This window comes from Rosa chinensis, chromosome 2, assembly GCF_002994745.2.
Source record: "Rosa chinensis cultivar Old Blush chromosome 2, RchiOBHm-V2, whole genome shotgun sequence".
NCBI classification, from domain to species: domain Eukaryota; kingdom Viridiplantae; phylum Streptophyta; class Magnoliopsida; order Rosales; family Rosaceae; genus Rosa; species Rosa chinensis.
The window spans coordinates 72,967,673-72,984,301 of record NC_037089.1 but is presented as its reverse complement, the minus strand read 5'-3'; the positions used below and the strand labels follow the sequence as shown (position 1 = coordinate 72,984,301).

Below are 16,629 nucleotides of genomic sequence, written 5' to 3'. Positions count from 1 at the left end.
AATTTTGTTTGGGAGTTTTGAATTGGGAATTAACGAAATTAAATGCAAACTAAAATAAAAGCAAACAACTAATTATCAAGCAAGAAATTAAATTTTGATTTTCAAATTAATGGGAACATGGGAGTGTCGGGTGATTCACACTAACTATCTTGCAAATATCGGTGCCAATTTCATAAATGCATGCATTTCCTATATGTGTTAAGTCCCGTATTTAGTACCGGTCAAGGCTACTAAACCAATTATCCTTTCGGTGTATCGATTATGCCGGTTAGGGCCACAATCAACTCTCTAATTTAGGCATTACGCCGGTTAAGGCCGCAATATCTAAAATTAGAGGCCTAGAGTGCAAGATAATAGAGACCCAAGCAAGCTTAGCTACAATTAAGCTAGCTAATGGTTACCACACTTAAATCCTAGATGCAACAAGACCAATAAGTTGTCAATTTATCAATCTATTCATCACAATTGCCCACAACATAATTTCAAAGGGTGACAAAGCCTAGAAACATGCTTCTAAGGACCAATAAATTCGGATTTAAAGCATACACAATGAAAATTGCATTTATTAAAATTAAAGCATCAATATTTATACAAGATGAGTTAGGGCTTCACAACCCTAACTCCCAAAATTGAACTACTCACTATCCATAGTTAAATACATCATCAATAGCAAATAAAATTATGGAATAGATAATAAGGAAGAGAATGGAGAGTTAGCTTAGTCACTCCTAGCTATGAGCTAGTATGAACCAAACAATTTCTTCACCCAACTATCCAAAATAGAGGTGTGGTGCTCTTGATGATGATTCCCTTGAAGCCTTGAGTGAGTCCTTCTAAATTCCCCAAATAAAACTAAAGAAAAGAAGAAAAATGGAGGAGGAGGAGGAGAGGAGAGGAGAGAGAGCCTCTATTTGGTGTGTGCGGCAGCTCTAGCTGCTAGGGTTCTCTTCCGTCAAAGAGTAAAGGGATGATTATATATGGTGCTGCAGTCTGAGGGTTAAATAGGCACGTGAGGGAAAGCATGTGAGGTGATAGTCATCTTTGCAAAGAAAAGAGGAGCTAGGGTTGCTACGTGTCAACAACGGAGTGGCTGCACCCATTGATTAATTGAATCATGATTGAGTTGCTGCACGTGCAAGGCTTCTACCACAGCTTAGTAATTAAGCTAATTTAATCAAGTGATCAAATAACTTAATCAAGAGATTAATTAACATAATTAACCTAAGCTGCATTATTTATTATTTATTTCTTTCTTTTTTTCTTTTTCTTTTTCTCTTTTCCTTTCTTTTCTCTTCTTCTTGCAATTCCGCATAAATTATCGGAGGCAATTGGATTCCACTCCCTTGATGGCGTTGACCACAGTTGACTAATCTTCACTATTTCGTCATTTTGTCGGAAAAATTCAATTCGCTCCAATTTCTACCATTTTCTCTTGTTTTTTTGAAACTCTGCTTATTTCCTACACAATAATGAAAATGAATTAATTACATATTAATTGACAAGGGGATTGACTTATTTCTAGTGTTTTAGATACAATTAGACGCATATAAATGCGTATAATCACATACGCATTTATATGCGTCTAATTGTATCTAAAACACTAGAAATAAGTCAATCCCCTTGTCAATTAATATGTAATTAATTCATTTTCATTATTGTGTAGGAAATAAGCAGAGTTTCAAAAAAACAAGAGAAAATGGTAGAAATTGGAGCGAATTGAATTTTTCCGACAAAATGACGAAATAGTGAAGATTAGTCAACTGTGGTCAACGCCATCAAGGGAGTGGAATCCAATTGCCTCCGATAATTTATGCGGAATTGCAAGAAGAAGAGAAAAGAAAGGAAAAGAGAAAAAGAAAAAGAAAAAAAAGAAAGAAATAAATAATAAATAATGCAGCTTAGGTTAATTATGTTAATTAATCTCTTGATTAAGTTATTTGATCACTTGATTAAATTAGCTTAATTACTAAGCTGTGGTAGAAGCCTTGCACGTGCAGCAACTCAATCATGATTCAATTAATCAATGGGTGCAGCCACTCCGTTGTTGACACGTAGCAACCCTAGCTCCTCTTTTCTTTGCAAAGATGACTATCACCTCACATGCTTTCCCTCACGTGCCTATTTAACCCTCAGACTGCAGCACCATATATAATCATCCCTTTACTCTTTGACGGAAGAGAACCCTAGCAGCTAGAGCTGCCGCACACACCAAATAGAGGCTCTCTCTCCTCTCCTCTCCTCCTCCTCCTCCATTTTTCTTCTTTTCTTTAGTTTTATTTGGGGAATTTAGAAGGACTCACTCAAGGCTTCAAGGGAATCATCATCAAGAGCACCACACCTCTATTTTGGATAGTTGGGTGAAGAAATTGTTTGGTTCATACTAGCTCATAGCTAGGAGTGACTAAGCTAACTCTCCATTCTCTTCCTTATTATCTATTCCATAATTTTATTTGCTATTGATGATGTATTTAACTATGGATAGTGAGTAGTTCAATTTTGGGAGTTAGGGTTGTGAAGCCCTAACTCATCTTGTATAAATATTGATGCTTTAATTTTAATAAATGCAATTTTCATTGTGTATGCTTTAAATCCGAATTTATTGGTCCTTAGAAGCATGTTTCTAGGCTTTGTCACCCTTTGAAATTATGTTGTGGGCAATTGTGATGAATAGATTGATAAATTGACAACTTATTGGTCTTGTTGCATCTAGGATTTAAGTGTGGTAACCATTAGCTAGCTTAATTGTAGCTAAGCTTGCTTGGGTCTCTATTATCTTGCACTCTAGGCCTCTAATTTTAGATATTGCGGCCTTAACCGGCGTAATGCCTAAATTAGAGAGTTGATTGTGGCCCTAACCGGCATAATCGATACACCGAAAGGATAATTGGTTTAGTAGCCTTGACCGGTACTAAATACGGGACTTAACACATATAGGAAATGCATGCATTTATGAAATTGGCACCGATATTTGCAAGATAGTTAGTGTGAATCACCCGACACTCCCATGTTCCCATTAATTTGAAAATCAAAATTTAATTTCTTGCTTGATAATTAGTTGTTTGCTTTTATTTTAGTTTGCATTTAATTTCGTTAATTCCCAATTCAAAACTCCCAAACAAAATTCTACATTCCATTGTGCATAACTCATTAGGGCTACAAGTTAGTGGCTTTGATTAGGCTTAGTGTGAGCTAAGCCGAGCATTGCCGAGGCTTGGTGCCTTGTAAATATTTTATTTTACTTTATTTTATTTTTATTTCTTTTCTTTTTCTTTTCTTTGTTTGCTAAGTGTCTTTATTTCCGATTACCCAAGGATTGTGGGTTAGCCACTAATCCCCGTGGTACGATAAACTTTGGGCATAATATTTCCCTATCTTGACAATGATACGTACGCTTGCGTAAAGGTGTATCAAGTCAATGGCGCCGTTGCCGGGGATTAGGGTTTAATAGCCTTAATCCCTTGGTGAATCGGTTCTTTAGGTCACTTTAGCATATTTTTGTTTCTTTGAAAAAAAAAAAAAAAAAAAGGAATATTTGTTGATCTAAATAGTTTATTATGTTTTGTGTAGTAATTTTTCTATTTTCTTTTTAAGTTTTGGTTACTTATCTCATTCTTGTGAATCCATAGGTACTTATTTTCTATTACATTGAGCTATGGATCGGTGGAACTATGGATGGGAAGACCCATGGGGATATGAGCAAGAAAGTTTATATGGTGGAGGTTATCAAGCTTATGAGCCTAGAAAGGAATTCGCTGAAGGACTACTAGCTCAATTGCAAGCTTCTCAAGCTCTCTTGCAAGTCTCCCAAGCTCGATTGCAAGCTTCTCAAGAGATGCTTATACATTCCAATGAGCAACTTAAGGCTAGTCTTGCACAAGAGCCACCCTTCACCATTTATGAGCATGAATCTTTCTTTGACCAAATGGAGCCTATTTCAAGAGAAGAAGTGTATATCGAGCATCTTGAGCAAGAATCCTTTATGCAAGTTGAAAATGATGATAGTGATGTTGATGTACAAGAAATTGAGGTTGGTTATGAAAGTTTCAATGCAAGTGGGGTGAGAGACTACACTTCGGAGGAACCGGTGCAATATTGGAAATCTAATCTTCACAATGAAGAGGAGGTATATGAAGTTGATTCCGAAGAAGAGGATAGCTTGTCTAGTGAGGAAGATGTGGAGCTTGAAGACTTACACCATGATCCCTTATTCATTGAGGTCGATATTCCCATGGAGGAAGAGAGTCTTTCACAAGCTTGTGATGATGAAGAAATTGAAGAGCCAAGGACTTTCTCTCCTCCCACATCCATGGAGATCCATCATGAGCTTCCCAAGGTGGATTGTAGAATATTGAGCACTTATGTTCTTAATGTGAGGATTGGGATCAAGGTATTTTTACCTCCCAATCCACCATTTAGTGGTCAATGTTTCTACAATGAGGTGATGGATTGGAAAGGAAGTGGAGCACTTACACTTAACCTTTCCCATCACTCTCGGGAGCTTCTACCACCTATTGTTTGTAAGAGCATTATTTCTATACCACTTGAGAATGAGAAGGCAAGTATATTGGCTCCTAGAAGAAAAATTGAGAAGAAGAGGAAAATTAAGAAGCTACACTTTTGCTTGCCATTTGGAATATTCATAAGTAGTTCTTGGTCTTGCCTCTATGATACATCAAGGAGTCCTTTAGCCCCAAACAATAGGGTGGTCGTACTTGAGAAGTATCCACCTTGACAACGATCATGTTCTATAGACCGGCTTGGGGTCTTTAAAAACAAGCGCTTCTAGGGAGGCAACCCTAGGTGGTTTTAAAATTTCCTGGTTTATTTTGCTTCAATAAGGCTATTTGGCCATATTTTTGGGAGGATGGGAGGTGTTCGGAGTTGGAAGTGTGAAGAAAGAATGAATTTGTTAGTGAGTAGTATTCTTCAATGGAGGCCATTGTAGGGCTGTTGTGAAGTGTTTTGGAGGTGGTCAAGGCCATATGCTTAATGGAGGACCTTGTCCTTATTCTTTGGTGGCCTATTTGTGATGCATTGCTCTTTGGACACTATATATTTCTCAATGGAGTTGATCTTTCATGAGTACCTAGAGCTAGCATGGAGCATACATAAAGGAAGTCAAGGCCTTGTGCCTTGAGGTTGGTGTCTCATATTTGTCTTCTTCGAGGGTCGTGAGCAATGGAGGTCTACAAAGGGGGTTTTCCGTATCTTTTCTCCGCATTTAGATTTTCATTTAGATAGTTAATTTTTGTGCTTTTGCCCGGACTTCACTCTCATGCCTAAATCTGACATGGATTTAGCTTTCGAGCTCACTTTACAACATTGAGGACAATATTGGTTTTAAGTGTGGGGGTGAGGGCTCGGGCGAAAAAAAAAAAAAAAAAAAATTTAGATTAGCTTTATGTAATTATATTTTAGTGGTTAATGCCTTTTCCAACTCCAATGACGAGCCATGAACTTAACTTGTTGTGATTGTGAATAGACTAAGCATGATCTAGGACTATGAATTTGTTTTGTGATTAAGTGTATATGTGATCTATGCTTGACTATATGTGTGCACATAGCCTATGGTTAGGTTGGTTCATCATAATTAGAGAAGCATATAGATGATTTGATTGACTTGCATGCCCTTATTTGTGAGCTTTTGAGCCTAATATCTATAGTGTATGCATCGTTCATTCACTTATTCTTTCATGTGTGTACAATTTCATGACATTGCGTATCTAGAACTTGCTTGAGACCTCTCGAGGCTACTTTTAGCTTGCGACATGATAGAAAGGATGGAGGCATTAGGACTATATACCACTATGGCCAAAGAAGCATGTGCCCAAAAATATTTACCACTAGATTGCCACTTTGAGCCTATTTATATAATTTAGCCTTTTTGTTCATTACCACCACAAATTCCTACCTAGCATATACACTTTTATCCTACCATTCCATGGTAGTTGGTGAAGCGATTCGAGAGAATGATTTTATGTTTGAGTGCTTCCAAAGAAAAGAAAAGTCAAAAGTGTGAGGTTACAAAAGAATAAGTGTGGGGGTGAGTGATTTGTTTAGAAAAGAAAGTTTTCAAAAAAAAAAAAAAAAAAAAAAAAAAAAGAGAGAGAATAAAGTTTGTGAATATAGAAAGAAAGTTCAAGGAAAAGAAAAGTAGAAGAAAGAAAAAAAATTGTGTGAAGAAAAAAAAAAAAAAAAAAAAAAATATTACGTAGTATAGCGTGGGTTGTACATTGGGTTTAGAGTAAGTGACTTAGCACTTGAAATCAAAAGTCTTAGATCTCTACAAGAGAGAGTTGCTTCACTGATTTTCATGGACTTTGTTTTTCCTTATCCTTCATTTCTATTAGCCACTTACCCTTTGCCCCATTACAACCAAATAAAAGACCTCTTGATCTTGAAAGTTGTGAGCTACCTAGCGGAGATGAGATCGAAGAGCAAGCATATGGCGGCGCGTGTTGTGAAATTGCTTTAGAGTGAAATACATATAACCTCTAAACACTTGAGCGGTAATATTTAGTGAACCTTTGTGAGTTTAGTGGGTTATATCGGGTTTTCTATGTGCCTGTTTGATTATGGTGGATTGATGTGACACGTGGTTTACACATGCATATACTTGAGCATTTCTTACACGTGCATCTTAATTGCCTTACAAATTCAAAAATCTTATGTTGTGCTTACATCGACTTCATGGTCATTTACATAATTAGTTCTCCGAGGGTTATGGTTGGAAAGGCTAATACCGCATTTTACTTATGTTTGTGAGTTAGTAGATTTTCGGATTAGATTTCATTTAGTTTGCTTGAGGACAAGCAAAGTCCAAGTGTGGGGGTGTGATTATACTAATTTATATGCGTGTAATTATATCTAAAACACTGGAATTAAGCTAATCCTCATGTTAAATAATATGTAATTAATCCATTTTTATTTACTTTGTAGAAAATAAGCGGAATTGCGGAAACGAGAGAAAATGGTGCGAAATTGGAGCAAATGGGAGTTTTCGATAAAAGGACAAATTTATCGACGCGGTCAACTATGGTCAATATGATCATGTGAGCTTTGATGTTTGGTGGGAAGATTAGAGAAAAGAAGGAAAAAAAAAAGAAAAAAAATATATTAATATATGCGAAATGGTGTGCAGATTTAATTAACCAATGGGTTAATTAATTAAGCATGCATATGTATGCTTGCACGTGATTTTGTCTTCCTTGCTGATGACACTTGGCAGCCATCCATTAGGCCTTCACTTTTGTTTGATGACAGCTCCATACACTTGACCTAATCAACTTTTTTCCACCGAGACCAGCCACCCCAGATATCCCATCATTTATTCTCCCTCAGAAAAGAGAAAATCGGAGAACAGCGCCGCACCTATCCCCATTCTCTCTCTCACCTCAATTTCTCCAACAGCCGCAACACACACCACCTCCACTCCATTTTTCTGTTCTCCCATTTTCTATCACTTCCCAATATCACTCTCTACCATTTTTCTCAAAGATAATTAAGGGGCTTTCACTTCACATCATCAAGGCTTCATCAACACAAAGGATTTTGACTTTGGTAAAGAGTGGGGGCTTAATATCAAGTTGGGTTCATATTTGCCTATAGCAAATTGTGAGCTTAATTTGTGTTCCCTCTCTCCTCTATCATTTCTCTTAATTTCTTATGTATTGGATGATGTTTTTAAGTATGGGTAGTGAGTAGTTTAATTTTGGGAGTTAGGGTTGTGAAGCCCTAACTCATCTTGTATAAATATTGATGCTTTAATTTTAATAAATGCAATTTCCATTGTGTATGCTTTAAATCCGAATTTATTGGTCCTTAGAAGCATGTTTCTAGGCTTTGTCACCCTTTGAAATTATGTTGTGGGCAATTGTGATGAGTAGATTGATAAATTGACAACTTATTGGTCTTGTGGCATCTAGGATTTAAGTGTGGTAACCATTAGCTAGCTTAATTGTAGCTAAGCTTGCTTGGGTCTCTATTATCTTGCACTCTAGGCCTCTAATTTTGGATATTGCGGCCTTAACCGGCGTAATGCCCAAATTAGAGAGTTGATTGTGGCCCTAACCGGCGTAATCGATACACCGAAAGGATAATTGGTTTAGTAGCCTTAACCGGTACTAGATACGAGACTTGACACATATAGGAAATGCATGCATTTATGAAATTGGCACCGATATTTGCAAGATAGTTAGTGTGAATCACCCGACACTCCCATATTTCCATTAATTTGAAAATCAAAATTTAATTTCTTGCTTGATAATTAGTTGTTTGCTTTTATTTTAGTTTGCATTTAATTTCGTTAATTCCCAATTCAAAACTCCCAAACAAAATTCTACCTTCCATTGTGCATAACTCATTAGGGCTACAAGTTAGTGGCTTTGATTAGGCTTAGTGTGAGCTAAGCCGAGCATTACCGAGGCTTGGTGCCTTGTAAATATTTTATTTTACTTTATTTTATTTTTATTTCTTTGTTTACACTGTTGTAGGTAAATTTCGGGACAAATTTTTTTTTTTAAGGAGGGCAGAGTGTGACGACCTATACTTTCAATAATATTAAAAAAACAAAAGTAAGCTATAGTGAATATTATTATTTTTGCTTCAGTATTAACTTATATTCTTAATTATGGGTGTATAATTGTTTTATAGTGTGATATATATAAATATATATACACGCACATCACCAAAACGTGTTGTGTAGATATATATATATATATATATATATATATATATATATAGGTATATATGCTATCTGCTCTACAATTATAGACCAGCCCATTATTTGTGTTTTTTTTTTAACCCAAGCCAATTTTAAAAGCCCAATTAAGAGCAATTGACATGTACTTTTGTAGTTTTGTTGGATGTCGTTTAATCTCTAAAAAAATCAAAATCTGGTTTGCTATCTTCATCGTCTTCCTCCCCTATTTTGATTCTCTTTGCAAGCACCACTCCACTTAAACTAAAGGATCAGAACCACTACGATAGACCACCCTAATAAAAATAATATTAGAAGCTAGAGGTGTCGATGTTGTTGAAGAGCCTTGGAGAGTCAGTTATTAGAGTTGTGATTCATCAAAGCCAGTAGCAGGAGGTGGATCCCTAGAAGCATATGGAGACCTAGAACCAGGAGGTGGCAGTCCGTATCGAAACATAGAGGAAGCTAATGGTGTTGGCATCCAATTCTACCCTCTGTTATGCTTATCTAGAATTAAAATCTGACCTCTTTGCTATACACTATAAATATCCTGGTTTGTTCTACTTTTTTTTATTGAATTTCATATATTTGTTTTAACAAAAAAAAAAGAGAGAGGGAAGGAGAATTTTTGAGACTAAGGAGGAACTTGTGAATATAAGCTAACTTTCGAAACGAAGTAGGGGGATCTTGGGAAACCTCTACTTAGTTTGCTTGGTTGCTGTGTTGCTATATGTGATTTCAATTATGAACTTTGATTGATGAAAAAGTTAATGGGTGTTATCCGCTATTTATCATATTGTTTCATTAGCATGTTCATGAATTCTGAGAGATGGTTTTAATAGAATAGAATGGGAATGGAATATGTGGGAGTATTCTTTTGTGTAGTTGAGCTTAATCCGTAAGAACCAAATTTTAGATGGGCTAATAGAGCTGTACGATTTTGGTGATCGAGATTAAGCAAGATGACTAGCAAAAAGGGAATCATGGTTTGGGTTATGGGGTTAATTCATATGTTATTTCATCTAGAGTCACCTCAAAAAGGTAAATTACATGGTATGGGACATGTAGACTCTTTGTGTCTTAGCATGTGAGTTAACAGGTAATAGATGAAAATAGCATTGCATACATCCATGTATTACTGTTTTGTGTTGCTTAAAGAGGCTTAGCCTCCTACTGAGCTATTAATGCTCACCCCTATTAAATATTGCAGGTATTGAACATGAAGTTTAATTTTCTTTTTTGAAGAGCTTTGTGATTAATGTGAAGGAAGTGTAGACTTGTCTTGTTTGGTTTCCTAGAATAAGAGCAAAGGCTGCCAGTTTGTAGTTGCCTTTGAAGTATAGGTTTGAATTTTCTGTGGGAATAATGAACTATCAAGAAAGTTTGTACTGTAATCTATATAATTATGTTTGCTGCATTATAAATTTCTTCTTTTTCCATAATCCATGCTATGTTCATTGAATCGGTTATGTCTTTTAATTGATTTTAAGTTCTTTGATTTGTTTCATTATTTTTCAGCTCTTATATTTAAAATTCATTTGTTAAATTCAAGGTAGAACAGAGGTCTGCAAATCTGAAATTGTGTTTCTGAGCTTTTGACTCTTTTTTACTGAAAATTGTACATTTAGGTTGGGTATTTGAAGTTGGTGAAGATCGTTTCTGATAAGTTCATAATTTCATACATTTTTATACCCTTAAATGTAGGATTCTAGACTTAGAACTTGTCATATTTGAGTTATTTACTTTGTCTTTGTGTTTTGTAGGTTAAATTGGAGAAAAGAAAGATTTGGAGCTTAAAGTCAAACGCTGGATTGAAAGGGTGCTTGCTATCCTGAGCGTCCAAAATTGTGTCTGCTGTGCGTCAACTTTGAGGATTAAACTGTACCTTCTCAGAAGGAATTAGCAGGCAAGCGATATACCATTGGAAAGATACGGATGTTAGCTTTCTGAGGAATTTTACGGAAGTGGATTCGCATTCTTCTGGAGGGAGTTATGATGATTTAAGTGAACCTAGTTTGGGAAGCTTGAATGGAACAAGGCTGAACGTGTCCGACATATTTGGAGTAATTTCTTATGTTGACTATAATAACCTTGTGTTTCTTTGGAGAGAAGAAATCTATTCCAAGTTGGATTGGAAGACTTAAGAAGTCCAAGTCAAGTAGGAATTAAAAAGAGATACAAGGCAGAAACCTAGGACATTTTTGGAGACACAAGAGGCGGCCTGGGAGCAGATTGAGACGCAACAAGAGCAAGAGGAGTCACCTCCATCTTTATTCCTCTTTCACTATGTTTTTCTTAGTTATTTTTATCGTTTCTTTTTGCTAAACTTCTAAGTTGGTTTGCCCTAGTATGACTATCCTATTTGTTTAGTTAGTTTGTTATTGAATTTCTGATTGCTATGTTAAACTCTTAATCACCGTTTCAATAGAACTTTTATTCAAAATCTTTGCTCGGGATCAATAAGACCTAGGTTTTGTTTATGAGTTATTTGGTTGGAGAACATGATTCTTGATCAAAGAGTAGATGTTTTCTAGGGTGCCAAAAGATAATTCAATCTTGTGATTAAAGAGTTGTGAATTGAGAATACAAGTGCTTGATCATAGTCGATATTCTTGTTTGCATGATTTCCTAGTTCTTTTGTGCTTAATGGAGTTGAACATGTTTGCTTGAACCTGATCATTAAGTGGAGTAAATTATAGTTTGGCTACTTGAGTTCTATACAGGATCAATAAGTTGGAATTCATAAGTTATAAGAACTTTGGCATATGTCCGGTATCAATAAGGCTTATGTACGGGAATCATTAGCATAAAATCTAGGGAATTCTGTGGTTGTCAGCTAGCAATAGAGTAGAAGTACTAGGTGGTGGATTCAAAGTCTTAGCATTCAACTCTAATATTTTTCAACCTTCTAAAAAACCATTCTCTCAATTCTTTTGTTTCTATTCTTAGTTGTTTAGTTATAATTTCAATCATCACAATCTTCCCAATGCTTGTTTATTTTTGTGTACAATTGGTTATTTGAGTTAGAATCAATTTGAGTTTCAGTCCTTGTTGGAACGACCTCGTGCTTGCACTAACTATACTACAATCGATTCATGCGCTTGCGAGTAATCATTTAAAATACAACAGTTTCAGAATTGGAATCTCTTGAAAACGATTTTTCTAGAATTAGTTATGTTTTTCAAAGTTACAGGTCTGTTGCATGATTTTTTTTCGAAAACAGCAGCACTGTCATGTTCTTTGTACTTCTTTTACTGGGTTTCTATTCAATCATGCTTGAAGGCACCAGTATTTTAAAAAGACATCCCCAGGTTTCAAATGAAACCAGTCTTTTTTTTTTTTTTGGAATTCATACAAAGGATTTATGTCAACATGAAGCTAGCTTTATGCATTAGCATTCTGCTGGAAAGGCAACATGGTTATTACTTTCAGTACTTCAAATCTGATTCAAATGGACTACGATTTTTCTTTATTATGTTTCTATTCTTTATTAGTACAAGTCATACCTTCAACTCAAAAAAATTAAATTAAATTAAAAAAAAAAATCCCTGAGTTGGGTGTGACATCAAGTAACCTAGAGTTTGGGCCAGACACATATTCTGGATTTACTTGAGCAGATCAAACTTTCTTTTTGGTTAAGGGAGTTGGGGAAAAAAAATTAGAGTTTGATGCATTTCCATATTATTAATGTAGCTACTAGCTAGCTAGTGTGCCTGGCTTGTTGCTTCTTGGTCAAGTCTGGTGTGCCTTGGCTTGGAGGTTCTCAGAAGAAGCATTGAACCTATTAATATTATCTTTGGCATAATTATACTTTATTTGCTTCTTTAACTTCTTTTGTTTGGTGGACTGCTGTCTCTTAGTCTTCTGTTTGGTGGTAACTGGTAAGATACCTTGCATGGTCATCCCAGTTTTGGTCAGACGTCCCTCCTTCAATGTCAAAGTCAATTCCATCCAGAACAGCATCTCCCAACAGCCTTGCAAGGACTTTCCTCCCAAGTTGTTGTTCCACAAGTATGTAGCAACTTAGCAGGCATCATCGGATGGACAAACCCAGAGACTAGCTCCCTGCATGCACCTCCTCTTTTGAGAGAACATAACTTCAATGCCTTTGGCTTGGCATGACTTCATATCCAGGATCAACTTGGTGCATTCATCGGTAAAAGAGTCGCAGTGATTGGCGAGGTTTATGCAAGGGGTTTTGTGATCGTCAAATGAAGCTTAATAGTTATTACACCAGAGTCCAGGACTATCTCTGTCTGCTCAAAACATACAAACCGAACGAAAAAATACACAATGCATAAGAAATTAAGAACAACATGATATTAGCCCCAATGCTGCTCTAAACACTAAGCACATGAAGCTAATGTTCATGAATTGGCCACTTAAATACATGGATAAAATAAGGACTAAGTTCTGAGTCCCCTCCTCCGCCTTGTGCTTCTCAGCTACCTCCTCCTGCTGAATGTCTCCACAAACCAGTCATGTTTCTTGGCTGTCCAAAAGTTTCCCACAACCATTCCTACTATTATACCAGCCACAACTCCTGGCAGAACCACAAACCAATCTAGCTCAATTTGAAACCCAGAGTCTTCGTCCTGTTCAAAGGTTGTTTGTGGTGTTGTGCTCTCAGAATCTTCACATTTCTTTGACATAGGTTTTCCACACAAACCTGAGTTTCCTTGGTACATATCCTCTTGGAATGTATCAAATTGTCGACCTTGTGGAATAGAACCCAAAAGACGATTATGGGATACATTAAAGTATGCAAGGAATGTCAAATGTGCCAGACCACTGGGGATCTTTCCTGAGAGCTGATTTTGGGAGAGATCTAACGATTCAAGAGCAATCAAGTTCCCCAAAGATGGAGGGATGAGACCAGTGAGAGTGTTGTTGGAAAGATTAAGCAGATTAAGCCCTCTTAGGTTCCCAATGATACCTGGAATCTCTCCCACAAATCTGTTACTTGAGAGGTCTATGAGTCTCATAAGATAAGGGGTCTTGAAATACTCCAATTCAACACCTTTGCTAAAAACTGTAATTCTGTAATCATAGTAGAATGTTTCTAGATACGTCCCGCCAAAGAAGAACATGGATTGGAGGTATATATTCTCGTTTGCATCAACAGATTTCATGGCATTCCAGTTCTCTAAGTACTTGGAAGGCAAGATACCTGAAAAATCATTGCTAGATAAATCAATGATGGACAGCTGAGGGAACTCATGGCTACTTGTAGGCTTCCCAATTATACCATGAAATGCATTAGACCGCAAAATGAGACCTTTCAATTGTTGAAGCACTCCTAACCAAGATGGGAAGGCATCACTGATCTGATTATTTCCCAAATTAAGAAACAACAACTTAGAACAATTGGCAATTGATCTTGGGAGCTTCCCTTGTAGCTGATTATAACTCAAGTCAATCCCTCTTAACCACAAGCATCTTTTTGAACCTATCTGAGGAATATCCCCATGAAAAGAATTGTTCTGCAGTCTCAATATCTGAAGAAATCTGAGATTATCAAAACATTGGGGAATCATGCCATTCAGGTTGTTGTTAGACAAATCAAGAATACATAGTGGCCATATGTTGCAGAATGTTGCTGGAATTTCTCCTGCATATTCATTGTTTGAAACAAAATAGTATGACATTGACGGCGATGGAATTGGCAGTGATCCTCGTAACATGTTAGAGTCGAGCTGTAAAGAGTATAACCCACGCCATGGAATAATGACCGGATTTTCTTCAAATCCAGTTAAGTGGTTGTGAGAGAGGTTGAGAAACCTCAAAGTTTCACCAGTTGAATTCCACATCCATTTTGGTATATGGCCATGAAGATTGTTGTCAGAAAGATCTAGATCCTCCAGTTGACTAGTGTATTTCAAAAATTCCGGAAACTCCATTAAGTTGCATGAACCCAATCCTAGTACTTCAAGCTTTGGAGCAATAGCATTAAATCCAGTTTTAATCTGCACAGAGAACTTGTTGAGCGACAAACGAAGTCCTCGCAACTTTTTGAGCTTGGAAAACTCGTCCAATTCAACAGACCCACTCAAGTTATTTGAGTGGAGGTAAATATGTTTAAGATTTCTTAGGTCGAATAGTGACCTGGGAATTGCTCCTTTCAGATTGTTGAATCGTACGTCTAACAAAGTTAATTGGCTCAGCTGCACAAGGCAAGATGGGATTTGACCGGTTATTTGATTGCGGCCCAAGTCTAATTTCAAAAGTTGTGTCAAATTAGCCAAACAACATGGGATTTCACCAGTTATTAGATTCTGGTTCAAGTCTAATACCAAAAGTTGAGTCAAAGTAGCCAAAGAACATGGCAAATCTCCCCTTAAGTAGTTACCATCAAGGGACAAGTGGTTAAGTTTGGTCAGCTTTCCAACCCAAGACCAGAAATCTGAAACTTGGCCACTGAAAGTATGGATTGTTGGAAGGTCAGGTAGATAACTATAGTCATAAAAGGAAGAAAGATCAAGGAAATTGAGCTGGGTAACGTTGGAAAGTGAAGATGGAACATGGGGATAAAAGTTACAGGATCGTATGTTCAGCAAATGCAAGGCACGAAGATTTCTGATTGAAGCAGGTATATGACCAGAGAAATCGCTTGCCTGCAAATTCAATATCTTCAAGGGACTGCTGGTGTTAAGGTCATCAGGAAAATAACCGGTTAGATCAAAGTTATTGGCCAAATCAAGTACTTGCAAGTTTGGTAGGTGGAAAATGCCTACTGGGAATTGCCCCTCCAATTTACAAGCTTGAAGACGGAGAGATGTGAGAGAAGACATATTCACCAATGTATTAGGCACTGTGGAGCGTATCTCGACGTCAAAAAGATGAAGCTGTTTTATGTTGGTTAAGTTCTGAACTAGAACTCTGAAGTTGGGCATTTTGAGAGGAGGCATTTTGAGACGAGGCATTTCGAGAGGAGGCACATATGAAGACAGATGAAGTGTAGATAGCTTGGATAGATATGAAATTTCGGAAGGAATTTGGCCAGAAAATGAAGACATTGAAAGATTGAGATATGTTAGACTAGTAAGATCATGGCCTAACCTGGATGGTATTTGAGAGAAGCTGAAGTTATTGTCAGAGAGGTCAAGCCGCTGCAACTGAACAAGTTGAAAAAGACTGCTATTGGAGTTGATGGAACCATGAAGACAGCTACTGGCAAGGTCAAGGCCAATAACGTGGCCCGAACCGTCGTTGCATTCAACACCATCCCATGAACAACAGTTACTCCTTTTAGGATCTCCTTCTAGACTAACCCAGGATGCAACTTTCGGATAAGCAAAGGGATCTTGGGAAGCAGACTTGTCTATAGTGAAACTAGCTTTGAATTGTAACAAGGCAGAGCGCTCATCATCGTGGCAAAGTGTCTGCATCTGTACAAAAGAAAAACAGCATGCAGCATTAATGAACAACAAGAGTATAAGAAGACGCACAGAAAAGAAGTCGCACCAGGACGATCCCATTCCCGTTCCCGTTCCCATGAAAAATTATGTTATGTGGAAGTGTATGTATGTAGGTATGTGGGTTTCACATAACAGAGAATTTAAACTCCCCTTATAGACAAAGAACAGAGCTTCTTTCATAAGCTGGGATGGTCAACTAGATACCAAAGTGTTCAGGAAATTTCCAATGACAAAGGTCGTTTTTTCATATGATGATGGGCCTCATCTCATATGACCGAGTCAGATTCTAAATCACTTTTACTTTTTACGAATTTGTTATTTTACTAATGTAGTGCCTTTGACTCTTTGGCATGGAGATCTTGAACAATTGTGCGTCTGAACAAAAGAAAAACAGCATGCAACGTTAATGAGCAACAAGAGTATAAGATAGCGCACCGAAAATAAGTCGCACCAGGACGATCCCATCCCCGTTCCCCTGAACAATTCTGTTTTCTTAGTGTATGTGTATGTGGG

General features: G+C 37.0%; 1 protein-coding gene across 2 annotated transcripts; it reads right to left on the bottom strand.

Moving 5' to 3' along the window:
• Positions 1-12,963: 12,963 nt before the first annotated feature.
• Positions 12,964-16,629, bottom strand: LOC112185800 (receptor-like protein 7). Of its 2 annotated transcripts, none has more exons than XM_040514208.1 (2): positions 16,552-16,629; positions 12,964-16,086 (listed from the first exon to the last, which is right to left on the bottom strand). In XM_040514208.1, exons 1-2 carry the CDS (start codon positions 16,579-16,581, stop codon positions 13,144-13,146), a joined length of 2,973 nt encoding a protein of 990 aa, XP_040370142.1. In that variant the 5' UTR covers positions 16,582-16,629; the 3' UTR covers positions 12,964-13,143. The 2 variants fall into 2 exon arrangements, with proteins under 2 accessions (XP_040370142.1, XP_040370143.1); XM_040514209.1 differs by lacking the exon at positions 16,552-16,629 and adding an exon at positions 16,163-16,356.

Coding starts and splice junctions, on each gene's coding strand:
- LOC112185800 (XM_040514208.1), bottom strand. CDS start 16,581: ATGGGATCGTCCTGGTGCGACTTATTTTCG. Junction 16,087..16,551: donor CCTGGTGCGACTTATTTTCG/GTGCGCTATCTT, acceptor TCTTTTGTACAG/ATGCAGACACTTTGCCACGA.